This window comes from Tinamus guttatus, unplaced genomic scaffold (assembly GCF_059628265.1).
Source record: "Tinamus guttatus ecotype Peru unplaced genomic scaffold, ASM5962826v1 Tinamus_guttatus_pri_ptg000403l, whole genome shotgun sequence".
Classification (NCBI taxonomy): domain Eukaryota; kingdom Metazoa; phylum Chordata; class Aves; order Tinamiformes; family Tinamidae; genus Tinamus; species Tinamus guttatus.
In genome coordinates this window covers 340,350-362,042 of record NW_028288937.1, presented here as the reverse complement: position 1 = coordinate 362,042, position 21,693 = coordinate 340,350, and the positions used below count along the sequence as shown (strand labels likewise).

General features: G+C 49.6%; 1 protein-coding gene across 3 annotated transcripts in view; it reads right to left on the bottom strand.

The window, feature by feature from the left end:
* Positions 1 to 8,629: 8,629 nt before the first annotated feature.
* TTBK1 (tau tubulin kinase 1) overlaps positions 8,630 to 21,693 on the bottom strand; it is a 66,907-nt gene continuing 53,843 nt past the window's right edge. For all 3 annotated transcript variants that reach the window (XM_010217440.2, XM_088531251.1, XM_088531252.1), the window contains 2 exons: positions 10,167 to 11,731; positions 8,630 to 9,065 (listed from right to left, as the gene is read on the bottom strand). In XM_010217440.2, coding sequence (XP_010215742.2) covers positions 8,639 to 9,065; positions 10,167 to 11,731 — 1,992 coding nt within the window. In that variant the 3' untranslated portion in view covers positions 8,630 to 8,638. The remainder of the gene's footprint in view (positions 9,066 to 10,166; positions 11,732 to 21,693) is intronic.

Here is a 21,693-nt window from a genome sequence, read left to right as displayed (position 1 = left end):
TTTCCTTCTCTCTTTCCTTCTCTCTTGTTCTCTTTCCCTTTTCAGAATACTAGTTAAGGTAGAAGATTACTAAGGTATTTAGTCTATTTTCCTCATCATTTTTAATCCTTTTGCCAGTAACAGATGCTAGTTTTATAGAAAAGTTTTAACATAGAAGAATATCACTAAATAGACATCCCAGCTGCTCTATATCGCCCAAAGGTCACCTCTGGGATGTGAGGGACGTCGGGGCAATGATCCTGCCCTGAGCAGTGTGACACCAAACTGGGGAGAGGCATTTGGGTTCCCAGGAGTTATGGAGAGGGGGATCATCAAACACCACCTGTAGAGCCAGGGGGGCAGCAGCTCCTCTCAGCTCTCACTGCGGATCAGCTGGAAGGTGGACTAGTCTGTTGGCTGCTGGTGCTGACGTTGCATTTTCCTCCTCTGCAAAAGCTGCAGATTCTGAAAGTCCTCCCTTCAGTTATGCCTGACTGCCGTAAAAACGCGTGGACCCTGTTCCCAGCGCTCGGCTCTTCCCGCTGGGTTTGGACCCTACGGGACCGTCTGTTGGTGAGGACGGGACTGCAGCAGCGTCCCGGCACCGCGGGGCTGCCCTGCTCATCTGCTCCCCGGCCTGGTGCGGGGGTGTTCAGAGCTCATCCATCTTCGTTTCCTTGAGTAAAGGGGAAGGGGGGGTTTGCCCTTCCCTTAGTAAAACTGGGGCAAAAAGATTTCTCCCTAATACTTTGGACTGAATCATCGCCTTGCTAGGACAGCACCGGTGAGATAAAAAGAGAGAAAAATGGGTCCATAAATGACTCGAGAAAGGGGAGTGCCCAGGGAGGAGACAGCACGAGGGCTCCGGCTGCAGCCCCGGAGCCAAGCATGGAGAAGGCATGGAAGCGCCTTGCTCAGAGCCAGCCCCGTCCAGCCTTCCTGGACGTGCTCACTGGTGACCTCCTCAGCCTGTCACACTGCGGGGACGCAGCTCCAACACACTCACCTCGATACAGAGGAGGAAGGCCGCAAGAAAGATGGAAGAGCTGTGATAGCCTGAGAAAACATGAGGTACCCCACTCCAAAGCAGGGCTCCTTTTGATCAGGTTGCCCAGGGGCTTATCGGACATCTCACTGTCATCTCACTGTGTCTAGTAGCCATTTACCACTTCCAGGAAAGCATCAGCCTCTCACCTCAGTCCCCATCAGGATTCGTGGTTGTTCCAGCCACTTCTTGGCACCGCCAGCAATCCCAGTTTCACAGGAGATGCCCCTGGCTTTGAGCCTCATCTGCAGCCCCGCTGTGGCTCACCCTGTGCCGATGCCAACCCCGAGCCCGGGCATTCCTGGCCCCTGCTTGCTCTCCAGCCCTGCTCCAGGGAAAGGCCTGGCTTCTGAGCCAGGCTGAAGGGCTGGAAGCCTGAGATATTTTCACATTTTACTGCTTATTGCTCCCTCCTGTGAGCCCTTCCACAGGTGAGTGCAACCTCGTGCCCATCTCCCCGTGCTCTGGCCTCACCTTGCTTCAGGGCTGGCCAGCGGCACCGTCACACCGTGGCATGCAGGACATGGCCTGTCCTGGTTCAACCTTGTCCTTGATGCCACCTTTTTTTCCCTCTGCCACCACCCTGCCTTGCTCCAGAGTCAACCATGGAGCAAGACACTCTGGACTCTTCTGACTTGGTGGACACAGGGCACCTCCTCTGTTGGAGACCGGTCAGGAAGGAAGAAGACAGGCAGGAACCATCGTAACAAGCCCTCTTGCCACTAATTCATGTGGTCCTTCTGCTTCCCATGCTGACCCCCAATAAATGGGAGAAGACTCCAATGAAAAGGTAGACAGGCTTTTAATGGCATGATCGAGAATCCCCTTTTAATAACAAATCTAATGACAGCTGTGTCCGATATGAACAAAAAAATGGCATCATCATATATATATATTTTTAAGACATGATTTGAAATTATGACAAATGCCAGGTGGATCTGTACACAGACAGGGCCTCTGTGATGCATGCCAGACTTTATGGCCAATAAATTTGCCATGCATTTGAACCCGGTTTTGGCTCCTTGGTCGGAGTTGTACATTCGGTTTGCAGTGTGTAAACATTCTAGAGCTGCTTCCCTAAAGAATGAAATGTGGAGAGAGACGTAGCCTTGAGACCCAGTTGCATTGCCAGGCAGACAGTACCAAAGGGGCAAGAGTCCTGTCCCCGGGCCTAAAATCCTTGTGAGGCCGTCAGAGACGCTGTGCCAGGGGCGATGTCTCGAGTGTAGAGCCATGCTGTTTTGTTAACAGGAGATACGCAAAGCTATCTGCATTTCCAGCTCCAACTCCATTCGGAGAAGCAGCAGCCCAGGTCCCGTAAGAGCAGCGCCACCGACGCCGGGTTCCATACCTGGTCTTGCGCCCGTGTCCCGCAGAGCTCCTGCGCCCGCCGACGGGAGCCGCTGTCCGAGCACACAGGGAGCAGCAGCCCCTGCCTCCTCCGGCGGTGACGGCCGTGTCTCTGCGCGGTGACAAGGCCGGGCAGCCCCGAGACCCCGCAGCTGCCCTCTGATGCCACCAAAGCGGCACCCTCGCCAGCGTGGACATCCTGCCTTTGGAGCCACCTCTGGTTTTGAAGCTCGGGACGGGAGGTTTCTCACCATGCCTCCTCCTCACAGCCCACCCGTGGATTTGCTGTGGTAGCTCTTTTCCTCCTTCTAGCAGAGGGCACCAGCGCCCACCTTAAACCAGTTTTCCACATATTTGCACCTTCAGAAATAAGTGGAAATAAGTGTTCCTCCTTGTAACCCGCACAGCAGTCGGCACAGTGCCGGGCCTGCTCTGGATGTTGTGGCCAAGTCTGCCTCACACTTGGCAGAAATTCAGGGGGGACCATCCTGCAGGGAATAAACATGGACTTTGTAGGGAGAACTTGCTACAGGAGGGATGTTAAGAACATGGGGTTAGGAGAGTTATGGTGTAGAAACTGGTTTTGGTGGCTACACCAGTGTGGGCCCGTCAGGAGTGTTTCATGGGATCCTGGCTGTGTGATGGCACCACCACTGCCTGCAACTGGCCTAACCCTTGGCCCAACAAAGATGCAACCAGCAGAGCTCATGGAGATGCTGCCAAACTCTCCCCTCATCGTCTGGCTTTGCCATCACTAATAGTGTAATCCCAGCCCCACAAAGCTCAGCAACAGGCTGAAAGAAGAGAAGTAAAACCCCATGGAAGGGGCTGCAGAGAAGCCAGGGGCCAGCAAGCAGCCAGTTCACGTGCCCTCTCCCCACACAGTATGACACACCACAGTCAAGGCTGGCTGCAAACCCTGCGTTGTGACCCCAGTCTGTGGCTGTTTGAACGGGGACTCCTAATGAAGCCAGCAGCTCACTGGAGCCCAAACTTGCCACATCCACAAAGGGACTTTCACTGTGTTCACTGGGACATGATGAACTTGGCCACAGATGAGTGAGGTGTGCGGTAAGACCTTCAGTGGGCATCAATGTTTGTGCACACAGAACAGGGATGGGATCATGCCAGGGGGTCAGGAAACTGTACAGGGAGGAAAGGAATGTGCTAAGGAACCGACGAGCTGCTATGGGAGCTGGTCAGGCCATAAACAGATACTTATCCACCGTCTTATAGCGCATCTATGCTGAGAAAACACCTCTGTGCTGGAAAGGAAAAACATCATCATCTTGCCCTACCCCAGCTTGCTTTGGCGTTTCACCACGCACAGCCCCGCGCGCGGGCGGCCACCCGAGACGCGTCCCGCGCAGACACGCGCGTCACTGCAGCGGCTGCTGCAGCTCCGAGGGCTACACGGCCACTGCGGGTTACCCAAGGCCTGGGCTCATTCCCCGCCGAGGACCCGGCTGCTCCTGCGCGGCCTGGACGTCCCAGGGCATCGGGGCACTTCTTTGAAGGCAGCAGTCTCCTTTTCAACCTTTAGCCGCTACATACAGTGGGCACTACTTATATTATATTGTTATAATAATATATATATTATAATATTCTTTACTTATAAAGGGCAAGCAAAGCCTCCTGCCTCTCACAAATTTCAAGCACAACTGACTCAGAAGTGTCTCCTACTAAGACACCTTTTGCACCAAGACAAGCAGGAGCGTATGCGCTGCCGACAAGATGAATCAGTTCAGCATCTCCTGCCATATGTTCCAGTCCCTCCATGGCATTAGTGTGTCCAGCACCATTTCTCTTTCTGCTCCTTCTTATGGCTTCATGTTGAGAACTGCCTTCCCAAAACACCACTTGGCACAACCTCCTCTCATATCCCAGGTTCTTTGCATGCATCTCCTGGTCAGGCAATAGCCAGTGACTCTTTAAGCCAACCGGCATCCTGTCTTCTCAGCTGGCAGATGAGAAAGCAGGCTGGGTTTTTTAAGAGCAAAGCAAAGCATAACACAATGCAGAGCATTTGACAAATGCCATGATGTTAGTCTCAAGGACCCTCTTGCTCCCAGCACATGCACAAGGCCCCACAGTGCTGGACCCCGGGCATATCCCAGGAGAAATCCCATCTGTTCCTGCTACCCCTCCCTTTGCTGCACTCCAGAAGCAGCGTCTGAGCAGCCCTTGGGCTTGACAGAGCCCGTGCACCATGTTTCAAAGCTGTTTCTGAGAGGTGGCAACCCTTGTGTCCTGCCGTGCCGGAGGAAGACCGGATCTTCTGCCTTACCCCTCAAAGACCTAACTTCTCCCTAATAAGACAGACCTTCCTCCAAACAGCCTCCCATGGTTGCCCCAATAGGACAGGTGCCCTCCCAGGCTCCTTGTGGGATTAGGGCAGAAGACAAGACGCAGACGAGCTGCTGACCGTCTTGTGGGGCAGTTTTTCACAGCAGGAAATGTAACCTCTGCCTCTAGCTGTGTCAGAAATCCCTCCTGATGGCCACACGGCGGGACAAGGAGCTCTCCACGTAGTGTGCAGACCCAGCAGTGTCCCCGGGGCTGCACTCACTGCTGAGCAGCCAAAGGGCAGACCCTTGAAAATGAAAGCAAGGGGAGAGATCCAGAGCAGATCCGGAGCCACCTCCGGCCCTCCTGAGCACTCCGGCTGCTAACACAGGGCTGGAAATCCAGCCCTACATCAGGCAACACGGTGTGACTGGCTTTGCTGGGAAAACATGACTGTGTGGAGCCTCTCTGGATGGCAGCATGTTCCTGTGGGCAGCAAACTCTTTTTATCCACTTGACTGGCAAAGCCCAGCACCGAGGATCCTATTAACAAATAACTTCAGTGGAGGAATGAAAGAGACAATATGAAGCACTTCTGTGATATCCAGCCAAGATCACATCATCGCCTGCCACTGGGAAGGGGAACAGGTCCAGAGCTCCAAAACGGTGGGACACACTGGGACAGTCAGGCCTTGCAGGAATGCGAAACTTTGGAAACCTTTCAGGGACAGCATCCAGCAGCTCCTGTGCTGGATATGTGGGGAGAAGGCATTGCTGTGGCCAGACAACTTCTACTGCTCTCAGAGCTCGTGGTGCAGCCATCTCTCATCCAAAACGACCAGTGGAAGTTCCACGTCATGGACACTGTGTCCTCCTCCCGCTTCCACACGGAAGGGTGGATGGATGGATGGATGGATGGATGGATGGATGGATGGATGATGGCCACTCTCCCCGATGGCTGTGGGACCAGCTGCAGCCTCAGCCCAGCCCTGTCACACAACAGGGCACCTGAGGAAAGGCCGGTGTCTTCTGCCTTGGGAATCTTTCACCAGCTTTCAGAATCTGTAGGCCCTGTCCGGTGGCTCTCCACCATGCGACAGCTCTGGGGAGTGTCTTGCAGGAGCGTGAATCTTGGACACACCATCTACTGCATCCCACCAGGGGGATGGTACCGTGGTGTACCCACACCCTGCCTGCTCCCTGTGGCTGGGCTATGGCAGGAGGACATCTTAGAAGACATTCAGGTTTCTCAGAACATCTTTTCATATGAAAAAGTTCTCGCATTTCTTATGAGAGGTTTCACAGGCTAATTGCTTCACAAACAAAAATCTCTTCTATTCCTTAACTTGCTTTCATGTGCTAGACAGAAGAACCCCGTTCTGGGAGCTTCCTTCCTCATACAACACAGACAACTCTCTTCTAAACCTTCCCTTGAATAAATAACATTGGTTGTGCTTTATTAGCCCCCCATGAGGAGGCAGATTTGCTGATTGTGTAAAGAGCTGAATAGTTGAATATCTTTTTGGCATGTGCATACAAGACCTGGCTGGAGTGGCCTTCCCTGACCACGTCTGACTAGCTGAACACTCTAAAATGAATAATCCTCCAACAAATAAATACGACTGTCATTACGGTTTGTATATGTGGAAAAAACTGTGTTTGGGCTTACAGGGCCTTCTAGTTTCTAAACATGCAGGCCATATTTAGGGTGTAGTTTGACCTGCTCTTCAAAACCACATCAAGTCACGGTGCCCTCAGGAGTGGGCACATGTCCTGCCCTCTTCTTCCCCCGCTTCTGGCACAAGCATTTGTGCCATCTGGCCTCACGAGCTGACCCAGACTGTGCTGGGCCACACTGACAAACTGACCCTGCAAACCAAAGCGTTTGTTTTCACACCGAATCCACATTTTCCATCCTCTTCACCAAAGAGCTGACACAACGTAAGGGAGGCAGGGCTGTGCAGCAAAGCAGACGGAGCTTGGAGGAACTGCCTCTTCTGATGGCAAAGACAGTTCAACTCATCAAACCACAGCCTGGGCTCAGAAATTCCAACGCCCCTATGCAGTGATGAGGACTGGGATCTGTGCTAGATGCTGTGCTTCTTCCTCTACTCTCCAACTTCTATGCAAAGCAACAAACACCTTGACCTACACGAAATAAACTATTAGCATCGGCAACACTGGTACCGTCACATAGAGAGAGGTAATTCCCTTCATCTCTTTCCAGGTATTTCCCCACTGTGACGTCCAAGGAGGACACTCTTCTCCTAGCCACACCATCACAGCTCTCATACTCCAGAATAGCTCCTAAAGATGTGAACTGCTTCAGGATTCCCCAGGCACCATGACCGTGAGTATGGCTGCCTATAATAATATATACATATATGTTCAAATGAATCAAGTTTATTACTGTCCAGATTCCTCCATCATCATCTTCCTCTGTCATCTGCAATTACTTGCTGAGACTGATAGCTGCAGCTGCAGGAATGGCTAGATAGAGAAGCCATATTTTAATCCTGCCTTGTGCAAAGCCTTTTTTTAGGCATGACAATACACGATGCCCAGAGTATTTGGGTATTTGTTTTCTCTTATGAGACACATGGGAAATTTTGCTGCTACTTCGAGATCTCACCACACTCAGACAAGTATCTCAGTGTCAGTCCTCCTGCTTCACACTTGCAAACCCTCCGAATGAGTCTGGGGGCAGAAGAGCCAGGGCTGAGTTCTACGTGAGACCTACGTGTCTGGTAATGCTGTTTGAAGAGCACGGCCCTTCCTGCTCCGTTCACGTGCTCACGCAAGATGTGGAAGAGCTGAGCACTCAAAAAGAGAAAGACATAACCCCATGCCCCACCTCAGGCAGCGCTGTTCTAGGTCGGAGATGCTCAGGACACCCCAGGTGTGCCAGCAAACCTCTCTTGGCAAAGCAGCAGCTTTGAGGCATACTACAGAATAATTACTTCCCTCCCTGCTGTGCAGGGGAACTTTCAGCCACGGTGCCCAAATTCACAAACACCAAGAGTGTGACAACAAAACACAAGGAATTTAGGTGCAAGGGTTGCCCGAGGTAAAGGCATCCGGTGACTATTCCCATCTTCGGGCTGGAGCTGCGTGTGCCGGACTGCAGAACCACAGCACTAGCCGTGCTCAGGCCGGGAGGCCCCCAGGGAGATGCGGGCTGCACGGGCCACGGTTTGGTGCGGGAGGCAGAGGTGGCTCCATACGCGGGTGCCCTGATTGCCCGGCAAGTTGCAGCCCCTGCGTCCACCTAAATGCCCCCTCGCCCACGCGCCTGCTGCGAGCTGTGTTGGAGCAGGTAGGAGCTGGGAGCACCCCACAAGGCCTGTCTGTCTTCCTGAACCTGCCGGCAGAGACCCCCGAGGAAGGGCGAGCAGAGCCCCCCTGCAGCCCTGCCCTGCTCCCCGCAGCTCACGTGCCTTCCTCTTGGCCATGCTCGTGGTGATCCCCTGCGCACGCAGGCGGCAGGAGCTGAGCCAACACTCGGGGAGAACGTGGTGGCCGGGACTGGGGTTTTACTGGCAAGGAGAGAAGAGGGAGCTGCCTGGCGGACAGGAGCCTTCCTCTCCAGCAGGCCTCACCCTCGTCATCTCTGCTCCCGTTTCCAAAGCCCGGCTCGGCGCGTGGTATCAGCAACGGCTATTGCTAACGGAGAGAGGGGGATGGCAGGGAGGGAAGAGGGCCGGGCGCTAGGTAGGCGGCCCGGGTCGCTGCTGGGGGCTGTGCATTAGCAAGCGTCAGCCGGGGACGGGTGCTTCCCTCGAGGAAGGCTCCGTGGCTCAGAGGCGCTCAGGCCCGTGGGAGCTGCTGGCGACAGTGTGGGGTGAGAGTGAGTGAAGCGCTGAAGTACGGCTACTGCTATACACCTGTGGCGCCCGCGTGGAAGGCTGTGCTGCAGCATCTCGAGTGTATCCTATATGCAGAAGGTACCCAGTCTCTTGGGCTGGCAGAAGAAGATCATTATCTGGCCGCTGCCTTACTTTCTGGGGACGCCTGCTTTCCTTTGGTTGCTGGACTTTGAGTCTGTTTTTTTCCTCTTTGTCCCTTTTTGGCCACACCAGGCGAGGGCAGGGAGTCTCCTGTTGGCCCCAGGGCTTGTGCCTGGGGCTGAGGTCGGGGGGAAGGCGGGACTCGCTGAATACCAGTCCCCGGCTTACGCTGTCGACAAGGAGAAGGGCTTTCCTTCCTAGAGGGCAACTGGCTCCTGGGGGTAGCACTGGGGTTTCTTGAAGGAAGGATGGGACTCCGAGGAGGTGCACAAGGAGGCCTCCGCGAGCCGCTCCGTGGCGGAGGAGCAGTGGAACTCGGTGAAGAAGGAAGCCGGCTTTGCATCTGGGCCGGTCGGGAGTCGTTGGGGATACTTCCAGCTGGTCTCTGTGCCTGAAGCCTGCAGGGAAAGAGAAAACGATGAAGAATTGCTGCACTGGGCTATGGGCTACTGGTAGCATTGGCATGCAGGCTGCTGCGCAATCACAAGGTGCCTCCAGCAGTAGCAGAGCAAGATCTCTGCTTTGGGCACAAGCCAGGTCGCAGACGGATCGTTTGGCTTCTGATTGTATCTCTGCTGGCAAATACACTCACCCAAACAGGCCTTCTACCTCATGTCTCACAGAGGGCAGATTTGCTGAACCTGTGGCAGGGTCACAGCAGCACTTCTGCTCCTGGACTTGATGTCCAGCCACAAGGACAGGTGGAAAGTCAGACACTAGGGTGCACGGGGACAGGCTGAATTCAGAAGACCCAGCTATACCTACATTCCCATGCTTATTCAACAGTGAGATGGAAACCTCTGAGAAGAGCCAGACACAGGGACATGTAGGAAATTTAAACCACCTGAAGGTGGCCCACATTGTTCCAGGTCACCACCACTGCCCATATGTGTGTATGTATCTTTCTCTCTTGAGCTTTTCACATGCTGGTTGTCTTCTGAGGCAATCAGCTCTTTGGGACATCCACTGTCCACAGTGGGACAGTCAGCACAGGTGGATCAGCTCTGTTGAGGCCACTTGGAGCCATGCAGGCGTAACTCAGAGAAGGTTGAGGCCTATCTGTCATTCCTAGTTCTGTTCCCTGAAAGAATTCTCAATCATACAGAAGCAGACCCCAAAACAGACTGTGCTCTTCACTGAAAATCCAGGGCCCACCTATGAAATCTCTAGCCCTTGCAGTAGCCAGGACAGGTCTCCCTAGAGAGACAGGGTCATGCCAATTGTGCCACAGAGCTAAAAGCCGAACTCAGGAAGGATCTACTGTTAGCAGTACCAAACCATGAAAGGGTATGGATGAAAGGATGGAAGGATCATGGAAGAGAAGAGGGCCCCAAAGCCAGAACAGGTGAAGAGGGACTTGGCCAGATTGAGCTCAAGAAACTGTGTATTTCACTTGCAGATGAGCTGAAATGATTGCAGGAAACAGGACAGGTGAGAAAAGCCCTCACTGATTCCTGAGCAAGTCTAGCATTTTTCATTACTCAGAATCTTGGCCTTACCTGTAGGCAGCAGCTCCATCTTGCAGGGAGCTACAGAGCACTGGCACGGAAACAGGCATGGAGCCCTCAGACCTCATTGTCTCTAGTGGTGATTTCATCGGTGTGATGGGCCGAGGAATTCTGCTCTTTGTGCTTATGTGTTTCTCTGCTTTTCCCAGGAGGGCAGCCTTCTCCTTCCCTGCCTTTCTTGGGATGGAGTCATCGGAGTCGTGGGTATCCTCCTCAGAACCAGTGGCTGAAAGGGTTTCTGAGGCCCGCCGCCGCTCATCGCTGGAGGATGCTGAGGAGGAGGCCCCTGAGGCCAGCCTAAGGAGACGGTTTTGCCTCTTCTCCATCACTAGCCGAGCCAAATCAGGGTGCTTCGCCCTCTTATAGAGCCGGTCTTTGGCTGAGAGTGAAGTTGAAAGGTCTGAGCCAGTGTCCTCCTCAGAGAACAAAATGGGTATCCGACTCCGGTACCTGGATCCCAGAGGTCTCCTGGGGCCCTGCTGTGGTGCGTCCAGAGGGATTTCTGCTTGCTTAAGGTGTTCTGTTATGGGTTTAGTCTTCTCAAGCTCGTGCTCTCTGGGAATGGTCTTGCCAGGCTCTTCCAAATCTAGCAGGGGTGCCACTTTGTCCAAGAGCTCCAGCTTTTCCTCAGGAGGCTTTGCTATGCCTGCTGTCTCTGAGGTGATTTCAATGGGATTAGCTGAAAGTGCACAGCTTTCCGTCTCTGCCCCTTCTAGGCCGGAATGTATGCTCCCGTTCTCTACCAGCACCAGGTTTTCCTCCATCTCTTCTTCAATAATGATCTCTTCAAACGGACCAGGAGGGCAATAATCCTCATGCCTCATCAGTTGGCCACTGGAAGACATGACATTTAGGTGGGTCTTTTCAGCAATATGCACAAATGTGCGCTCAACTTTGGTGAAAGGGGAGGAAGTTGTAGCCACCGCCATAGGAGGCTTTGGTTCAGATTTAAGGACAGAAGACAGAGTTCCTGGCTCGGATACATCTAACTGGCTACCCATAGGTTGTGGCCGCTCGCTCTGAGGTGTTAGAGCAGCAAGAGTCCCCAGATCAACTTCTGGAGCCAAATCTGTGGTCACCGGAGACTTTTTCAGATCACCTGGTGAAAAGAGCACTAGTGTTTTTGAGCCTTCCTCCAGTTCCAGGTCCCCATCGGCAGTGGAAGCTCGACCCTTGGAGCCCTTCTGGTCATCAGCCAGGAGAGTGGATGGTGCACACTCCTGGCTGCGCTCCGTGCTCTTTTGACTCAGGTCACTGCTGGAGCCACTGTGCATGTCGATCTCATCCCCTACTTCCTCCTCTTCCTCCTCTTCCTCCTCCTCTTCTTCCTCCTCTTCTTCTTCTTCTTCCTCTTTCCCATTCATTTTGAGGTGAGATTCAAGGGGTTTGCAAGGAGCAGTCAAGACAACATTTGAGAAGTCAACCTTCTTGATCCGCTGGGGTGCCTTAGGCTTTTCCCAGTAGTCTGACAAATCTTTTTTGAAGTCTTGATAAGGCAAACTTAAAGGCACCGCCTTGGGCAGACCATTCATTTCAAACGACTTCAGTGAATATGCCTGGAAAAAGAAAAATAGGACAAAAGAGAACAGTTAGTAATCAGACTTTGCAAAAAACACATGAAACCGCAGTTTCATGTGTTGCCCCAGCATGTACTGGGAAGCACCAATGGAAAACATCTAGTCCATCAATCATTCGATCAGTGCCAAACTTAGGCACTGAGATTCACCAAGACGCTTCTCAGCACAGAACCTGCCAGAGGAGTTTCTTTGTTCGCAGTTCTTAACCTAGACCGAAAAGAGCTGTTTACAAACAGTTCTTGGCAGGGTTTGAGGGTTTCCCAATCTTCTGTATCGCATATTCTCTCTTTCCTTACTGGAGTCATTCTGCAACACTTTGTTATGCCCAGGCTGCATTGAACTGCTCGGAAAGTTGAAGGGGCCTCTCTACAATAACCTAGGTTATAACCTAGTGCTTCCTAACCACTTTCCAATACTCTTTCGTCCTGAGGGCAGTACTTTTTGTATGTATGTCTTTTGTGCTCCATCTCTACATTATTCATCTCTCCCTTCTGCTTCCCCTTCCCTCCAGGAACTCCTAGTTCTGTTTTCTATGGGTTTTACTCTTTGTTCTCTCCCCGATCCTTCACTAAAATGATCATTAGAGTAACTCATGAATGCTGACATTGAAAGTATCTTTATAACCTCTGGCATGTCAAGCCATTAGAGCAGGGTAAGGACAGAGGAGCTCCTTGTCTGTCTGAACCACTGACGGGAACGACATTTCTCCAGCTCTGGTCTGTGGAGCAGGGGCTGCCCACAGCACTTCAGCAGTAGCCTGCAACATGCTTGCAAATAACAGCAATAGAATAAACATCCATGTGTTCATCCATACGGACCCACACGACCAAACATGGGACAAAATAAAGAGCAAATGACCATCAAAGTTAACCTCATTCCTAATGGGTTGTAAATGACAACCGCAGTGGAAGCACTTCACAGGATGAATTTTTAGAAAAACATTTAGGTCACCCTTCAGTTAGGGAGCCTGGGAAATGGCAGCCTCTCCCTAAACTCCAGCAGGTGATGGATAATGCATCACATCTCATCTTTGGAAGGTCCTAATAACACATAGAAAGGCTCCAAACACCGTCTTTTGAAGTGATGTTTTACAGACTCAGAAGATGCTTAGACTATATATTAAATATTCCTGCAGTCCAAAGCCCTTAGTTTGTTAAAGCAGGAGTCAGGTTCTGAGGATGTTGGTCTATCAGCCTGAGCTGAACTTCCCCTGACTCCCTCTACTCTTTGCCTCAGGATTGCAGCTCTGCAGTTTGGCCTGCAAAAGAAACTACCCACTTGTCTTCCTCCCTCAGGCAGTTCTTGGAACCAATACTTGGCATTGCACTGAGCTCCCCACTGAAAAGATAACCCTTTGCCAACCACATTTTACCTGCTGCTCTACCTCACTCCATTTCCTAGATGCTGTGGCTGGTGGTACAGCTGCAGGGCCCCCCTTTCCTCCTTTTCCTTTCCTGAGGTTGCTCAAACTCACATATAAACCTTCAAACCTCCTCCCTTGCTCTTCGCTTGCGTCATCCCCGCTGCTTCCTAGTGCTCCGTGTACATCCTATGTTGGTTGGAACCATCAGGCATAAGACTGAGGTGCCCACGATTGAGCCTTGGCATCTTGGATGTTTTAGCATTTTTTAGGCTGCTTTTTCCTGACCAGCTCTTTTGCAACACATCAGAAATGTTTTTTTTTTTTTTTTTCTGAAAGGAAATAAAAGTTTTGGGTGTATATATAGCACTATGCAACGAGGTTCTGACCCTGGCTAGATAGCAGGCCACTGCTGTAATATAAATTAGTTTTCGCCTTCTGCTCCGGTTCCCCTTTGCTGCTGTTCACTCTTGCTGCAGGTGTTTTCCTAACCTCCATGTAACCCTGGCTGTACAAATTCCATACGGTACTTAGCACAGGGACTGCCTTTCCGTCTGTCATCCCATTTTCCCCATGGATATGCTTTTTCCCTGTCCAGATGCTGCACCCAAAGCATCATAGCAATGGCTTGGTTTACACCTACCTATAGGAGACTTGGAGTGTTTTGACAGTGCAAATGTGCCAAGGAGAGAATCAAAGTGCATAAATAGCCCCCAAAATGAAAAACAAAACAAGTTATTCACAAACCCACCTAAAAGAAACTTTACTGAAAAGACACCTAGGTCAAATACTTTTTTTAATGCATATTTTCTTACCTTAACTGCTATCATCATCTGAAAGTGTTAACAAGAAAGAGAGCCCCAGAGCATCAAAGCCTGAGACTGTCTTCACTGCTGACTTAACATGCCAACAGCTAAGGAGCAGAGTGATCTAGCCTGTTTCTCATGACCTGCAGAGATAGCAGAGCCGTAAGGAACCTCTGAGGTCTCTCATCCAACCACCGCTCAAGCAGGACCAACTTAGAGCTCATTGCTCAGGACCTTGTCCAGCTCAGCTTGAATATGTCCAAGGATGGAGGGGCCTCTGTCCTAGTGTTGGACCATCTTCACGGTGAAATATGTTTTTCTTGAATGTCTAATTTCTATGTCTAAACTTCCCTTCCACAACTTGTGTCCGTTGCATTTCATCCTTTCAGCATTCACCCCTGAGAAGAGTTTAGAATCACCCTCTTACTTGGTAGTTCAAGGAAGAAGTAGGATCCTGTCCTGATCCTTCTCTTTTTAAAGCTGGACAAACCCAGCTCTCTCCACCTATGTCTTATCCTTCTGGCCTCTATCACCTTGATGACCCTCTACTAAGCTCACTTCAGTAGGTCAAGCTCTTTCACCAAGGAGAGCACAACCAGACAGTGCGGCCCCTCCAGCGTGTGCCAAGAGCGTCTCCCAACACTCAGCGTCTGGTTTCCCTTCCCAGCCCAGTCTTAACTGCTGGCTCTCATTTATCACTTGAGCAAGTGCTCCCTGCACCGTGTTCCCACGTACCCAAGGATGAGCAGAGTCCACAGCAGACACCCCTTCCAGGAGCCAAGGAGCAAAGGGAGCGGAAAACCAGAGCAAGAAAACCAACAAAATAACCCAGCCATCACCAAGGTGCTGCCTTTGATTCTTTAATAAGGTTTTGGTAGTATACAAGCTTTTTTTTTTTTTTTTTTTCCTTTTTCTCCCGATTGTCTGGATTAACATACATGGATTTAAAAAAGGCACAAAATCCATTGCACAGCTTCTGTTTTGTTCATTTTTGATGACATTGCCTGTTCATTGTGATTTCAAGTGTAGGATTTTACAGTACTCTGCAGCATTTACAGCGTAGTCTACATACAGGTAATCAGTGCATGCTTTTATACAGGAGACAGAATTCCAATTCTCTCTCAGGATTTTTATATACACAATAATACAGTGGTTTTCTTCTGAAAAAAGCTTTTAACTGGTCTTGCATGCTCGGTGTGCAGAAGAATTAGTGCAAGCATATAATACAGTGTTATTGCAGTACAAAAAGGGGTTTCACCTTAGGCTCTAGAGGGATTACATACAGGAAGAATAAAAAGACTCTGGGAAAACAAGCTTTGGACCCCGTTAGTCATCTGTGTCCTTCCAAACCACCCCCTGCTCCCCATGGCCTTCAAAGCAGGCTGCTTCCCCTCCATCTCCCTGCTGCCCTCCTCCTGAGATGAGCTTCTCCTGGCCCACCAGTTGACGAGGACTTCTAGGCCACTCCAGGAAGCCCTTCTGCTGTGTCCCCTAATGCTGGAGACCTGCTCGAAGGGGACCTTCCTGAGAGCCACTGCTTCAAGCCAACTCAAGTCCCAGGGGATGTCGCTTCTCAGACAAAGCGCAGAGCAAGACCGGTTACCTACACTCGGGTCTCCTCTCAAGAGAAATAACTTTCTAGTTGAACAGTGATGGTTAAATGTGGTTTGGACTCTCTCCTGCTTGGCAGCAAGGGAAGTGCAGCAGGTGACACAAGGTAATGCAAAGGAAGGATATGCTGGTCCCTGAGATTCTTCATGGGAGCTGGAAAGTCCAAGAAGCAGAAGTCAAGTTCCCAACATGACTTTAATCACTCCGTTACGTATGGGAAGAGGCCTTAGTCCTGAGAGATGCAGATGGCAAACAGACTGCAAGAGCTGTAGTCCAGTCTTCTCAATAACAGCTTCACTTTGGATACTATCAGGACCTTAGCATATCCTGGAAGTGACATTATCCTCTGCCAACACAGACTAAGCTTATTTGGGACCGGGAGACCTGGCAGGATTTACAGTAGTGACTGGAAAAACGAGAATCTGAGTTTCTGAAGCAGCCTTTTTCTTCAAACTAGCATCAGATGAGGTAAAAGTAGCAGGGGTCTTAGAGCTGCCAGGCTTGCTTTCGGGATCTCCATGTTCCAGGAATCAGCACCATAAATGTCAGAGAGACGTTCTTCTTTCTAGCATCTTACCATCAAATGCTTCAGAAGCTTTCTCTTGTTTTTTCCCTTGGTGAACATGACAGTCCAGTCCAATGGTGGATTAAGTGCTCTGTTCCTCTCTATTTGTGCTCTTCATGTGTTGTTGGGCTTGTGCCACTTTTCCTAGCATCTTGGATGGAAGCAACAGGGCGGTAGAGGTGCTACATCTGCCATTTACCTTCCTAAATTTGCACCCACCAGTCTCTCCGGCCAGTGTCGGCACAGAGCTACTTGTCTGAGGAGACTGATGGGTCACCTCATCTTTGTCACTCAGAAGAGACTCAGAAAATGGCCAGCGATGTGGAAGGAAACGATAACCTAAAGGTAGTTCTAGCCCCTAATTGTAAAGGCAACTTAATAGCAGCAAGAAAGGAGAAAAATTCTGAAAGCCAAATGTCTTCCTTAGTCATAAAAATAGCCATAGAGCAGCGGTGCTGAACAGGAACCTGATCTGGCTTTTCTTAGGAAGGACCAAGCTCAGAGAAATCCTCCTCCTTCGACTCATGGTTCGGAAGAGATTTGCAATTGCTGTGTTTCACGTTGCCAGATCAGCTAACTGCGCTCATAATTAAACTGATGATGGGGTTGTTGGAGGAAGCCCTGGGGATTCGTATGAGGCAAGTGAGGTAACCAACCTGAAGCACTTTGTGTATGAAAAAATAAAACCTCCAAACATAAAGCCATTTTCTTCTTAAACGCTAGAAAACATGCAAGTGAATGTAAAATGGGGATTGCTCTCAATCCCCAGGTTACATGGTTAGCAGCTTGTTCAAAATGTACATTCATTGTAATATTATTTCCTCCACGGTATGAGTAATATAAAGGATTTGCAATACATGAAATAATATTTAGGACATTTCCCATAAATTAATCTTTGTGCCGTCCTGTGGAACTGCAAATGCAGATCTGTGTTACAGTGACCCAGACACAAAGCACATGTTACAAAAATGCAACAAAAAGGAAGATAGTATAGCAATGATCAGCCTTTACACATTTATTTAATATCTTGACATTACCCAAAATATATGTTTGCATACTAGTAAATTAGGTCCCAAGTGGCAGCACCGTTCCTATGACCAGAATGCTCTGCCACCAGCTGGTGGCAAGCAGGGGTGTGCGGATGCTACAAGACACTGCGCTGAGTGGGACGGGGCAGCTCGCGGGAATCGTTTGCTCAAGTCTCCGTCATGCAAAGGAGGCCGGCGGTGCCACCCAAGGCAGCGCTGCGACGCCGTCTTTCCAGCAGCCCTCGGAGCACGCGGGTGTCTGCGGAGCGGCCCATGACCGCGGCTAGCACAGAAAGGCTTCTCCAAGGCCTGACCAGGCATGGCCATTTGGACTGCACGTGGGCATCAGGAGCAACCACGGGACACACGTCCAGCTAGAAAGGGAAGCTCCACCAAAACCCATCCCAATGCCATGGGCGCAAGAAGCTTGGCTCTCTTTGGGCAGCCTCTACAGTGACTGTCATCTCCAGTCACTCTGGGAAGGGAAGGCAACTACACGGTAACCAGAGCAGGAAGAAGGACACCCCTTGTTCTCAAGTTGAGAAATATCTAGGGCAATTTGTTCACTAGCAACACCAACGGGAGTTTAGAGATTTGCAAATTATTCATGCTTTGCAGGAAATGCAACTTAATTTTTCTTCATCCAGCCTCTTGGAGCCCTTCTGTTACTGCAAAGCAGAACTAGACAAATGCATGACAGCTACTCCACACAGTCCTTACATACATCAAAGGCAAAGAAGAAAAATAAGAAAGAAAAGGTTCTCTTCCAAATACTCTGGAATAGCAGGACATTTTCTTATTCCATGTGGGAGAATCTCAGAATGATCTCTGTTCCAGGGAAAGCTCTGGGGTTGGCATGAAGAAACCTTAACTAATAAAAGGGGTCATTCACCCAATACTCTGGCTTCTATAACAAATCAGGTTGTCAGCAAAGAACTATGTGGCTGTAACGCCAGCGTGATGGGAGACCATGGAGACCTCCACTTAGGCTAAAGGAAGAGATGCCAGACGCACTCGACAGGCCTTGTGGATATGCCCCAGCAATCCCTCCATGTGAGCAGTGGGAAAATCTCCCTCTATTTTCAATCTTGTGCCACTACTAAGCACCTAAATCCCAAACACACAATAGCGCTGAACATTAATTGATGGAGGCAAGAGAAGGACGTGCATTAGAAAACAGGGAAAGGACAACTCACGTTTTCAGTGCTCATTTCTAATCTTCAGTCCAACAGAACATCCTGTTCGTAAGCTACAAGCTAGCAGAGGACTAAACTTGAAATGATTATGTTTTCTTTCATTCATTTGTTTACACAAGATCACAGTGCCAAATTCAAATAATGCTTTTTTTTTTTTTTTTTGAGAAGAGACCAAGTGGAATTCCTGTTTTTTGGGGGGTCAAAGAAATGCGTCAGCAATCTGTTATATTTGGACTACAGGTCCCAACATCCTGAAAAGTTCCAGTTCAAGAAACAGTGTTCTGTCTCCTGAATTTCTCCCCAGAAAATCAAATTCTCTTGTCTGGCTTCATCCTATGAATCCCCTGAAGAGGATTTATGTGCTGCTCTCGCGCTCCAGAGGGCCTCGCGTGGCAAAGAGCAGAACTATCATCTCATGTGGAAAATACAGCGCTTGGGGGATCTCTTGGGTTAGAGGCTATGGTACTATGACTATTAGTCATAAATATATATATATATAGCATCAGTACTATGGCTTTTAGTATCCTTTCTGAATAAACTCCGGGAAGGCTGAGATGTTATGAAAGCAAAAGACAAATGAGGTAGTTAAATGCTCTGCAGTGAACTCTTTGGAAGAAATGCTTGAAGCACAGAGCAGAGCCATCTGCCAAACAGCATTTTTGTTTTTCCCCTCTAAGCGCTCACAGAGCAGAGAGCTTAGAAAAGGAGATGTGTATTAACTGGCTTTAGAGTCATCTTTGGGAAAGAAATACCATCCAAGCATTGAAGAGTCAACCTCTGTGCCTCGGGAGGAGGATGGGAGAGCTGCTGAGGAGGACATTACTTGTCATCACCAATCGATCTGAAACAATCTAGCTCTTTCCAGAAGTCCTGCGTGCGAGAATTACATGTAAAAATCGAGATTTTTCACACCAAAAAGGAAAAAAAACAAAAAAGGCTTGACAAGTTCTTAAAAAACATCTCACATAAGACTCAGTTTCTGACTGCTGCAGAAGCTACTAGAGAGCAAACTCTTGGAGCAAGCTGCCAAAAAGGGAATATCTGGATAATGGAAGAAATGTGAGTCTTGTTTAAACCAAGATGCTTTGATGGCTTAATGCCAGCGGCACAGTCTAAGGAAGGGGAATATCTGTCATTTTCTGTGCCAAACTGAGGAATATAAATCCTTAGGTAAAATATTCATCACTCTGGGATTTCAACATAAGATAGGGCATAAGAGGAAACCCTAGTCTGTTAAAGTTTAGAATTAGTGAACCAAGTGACACCTCTGTTGCACTTGAGTTATCCTTCTGTTTTGACTGCTGGAAATATCCCTATTTATGTCTATTTTTATTTGGATCCTCCTCTCCACTCCCAGGTGCGGGAATGCCAACAGACATTTTTTTTCCACCCCAGAAACTGTGCAGATGAAGAACTTTAGGGAGTTTGCTAAATCCCAAGGAATCCAGGTTTCATGAAACTCCTGTCCTGGAAGTGGAGGGTATCTTCCATGATCATCTTTGAAATCCAAGTGCCTTCAACCAACAGCACCCCCGTTCCTCACATGGTTTACGTGTAGAGCTCAGGCTGCTCCAAGCCAAGACGGGCACCATTTTTCACAGTTTCCTCCAAGGAAATCTGGCAGAGGAAATGCAAGAGGCTGGCCAAAGTGCAACAGGGAATGTGTGGTGCAACATGAGATCAGAATGAGGTTCCAGAGACAAATCTGGCAAATATGTGGGAACAGCAAAGGCAGGGACCCTGGAGGAGCAAATAAGAAGGTGAAACAGGGGATACCACAAATGGCAAAGGTGAGTGTGTGGAGTGGGACACCAGAAGATGCAGGAAAAGAGAAGATCCCAGAGGAGAGCATTAGTCAGGTCTGGGGTCAACTGCCTCATCTCAAGCCAGTCTGGAGCCTAACGCCCGAGGCCGGCGTTCCTCCCTGCGCTGCGGAGGTCATGACTAGCAAAGCCCCTCGAAGCGCAGAGAGTCCCTGCCGCCTCCCCGGCCTCAGGAGGGGACCTGCACTGGAGCTCTCGTCCTCAGCAGAGACCCTAGGAAAACAAAGGCACCTAGAGCAGCTTCCCAAACTCTCCCCAAAAGTCATGCGGATGCAGGGTTTGGAGACATGAGCTGAGCTGCCTCTGGCCTTGAGGAATCACCACGGGAACAGCAGCAGCTACCAAGTCTTCCCTTGCAGTCAACATCTTTCGTGCTGAAAGAAAACAGCAGCCCAGCTGGAAGGCTGTAGGCTTCCACAAGGGCACTTAGTCCGAGGAACACAACTCTCGGATCAGTTTGTCCCTTTTAGAGCAACGATCTTGCAGCAGTCTGGGCCATTAAAACGCCCAGGTTCAGAGCCACCACACAGAGAGGGGGACAGAAAGCAAGAGGGACTTTTCATGATGAAGAGATGCAGAGATGGGACTGCATCACCCCTGTGGCTCTCCCAGCATGCTTCTATTTCACACGCTACCAACACTTTAATCAGAGGGTCTTTAAACAGTGAAAGAGGTGATGCAGTGTAACTCTTCCACTTACCTGCCCCTCAACACTGGTAAGGAAAGAGCTTGGCAATGATGAACACGGCTGCTGCCACACATGAAGGAGCGGAAGGGGACGGATGGGATGGCACGGGCACAGGACGGTGTCGTTGGGAGAGTCGGCACTTCTCTCTCCTCCCCTTGCACACAGGCCTGGAGCCTTCTGTGTAAAAGGGCTGCGTGACAATTGCTTTGTGCTTTCTATTTTTTTTTTGATAACTGATTTTTGGATATTTTTACATTTATCATCGAAATCATCGTGAAAGACAATCAATAAAAGGCATAAAATACAAACCGAAGAGGGTTTTTAGACTTGCGCTGTAACTGCATTTCGTATTAATTTATTACACTTCCGTCAGTATAAAAAGAAAGCTATTTTCACATTTCTTTAATTTTCCAGCTGCTGCTTAGTCATATGTGGATTCCAGAGTACTTGTTACAGCATTAGATGAAGATGATAAAAAACCTTGCAAACTGACTATTTATAAAGCCCTTTTCAAACTAATGTAACAAAAGGATTCTGTTCATTAGCACTAATTATTTTGCTTGGAATTAATTTTCAGAAGCCATACAGACCATTTGTGTCCCAAGGTCCTAGCAGAGAACCCACATGATGTTTTAAGCAGTTTGCTTTAGAAATACGCACCCTAACCGAGAGAACCTACGCAGGGGAGGGTATTCAGTGCATCTTTTACTAAGGCATTTCAGTGAATCATCACCTACCTATGTCTTTTGAATGAGCATCGTGTTTCCAGTTGGAGCTTAGCTAACTTATCTGCTATTTTCTCTTCCAGCAATTCAATCTCTACCTTTGCCGAGCAGATTAAAAACTCTTTCCTGTTCTCTGCAG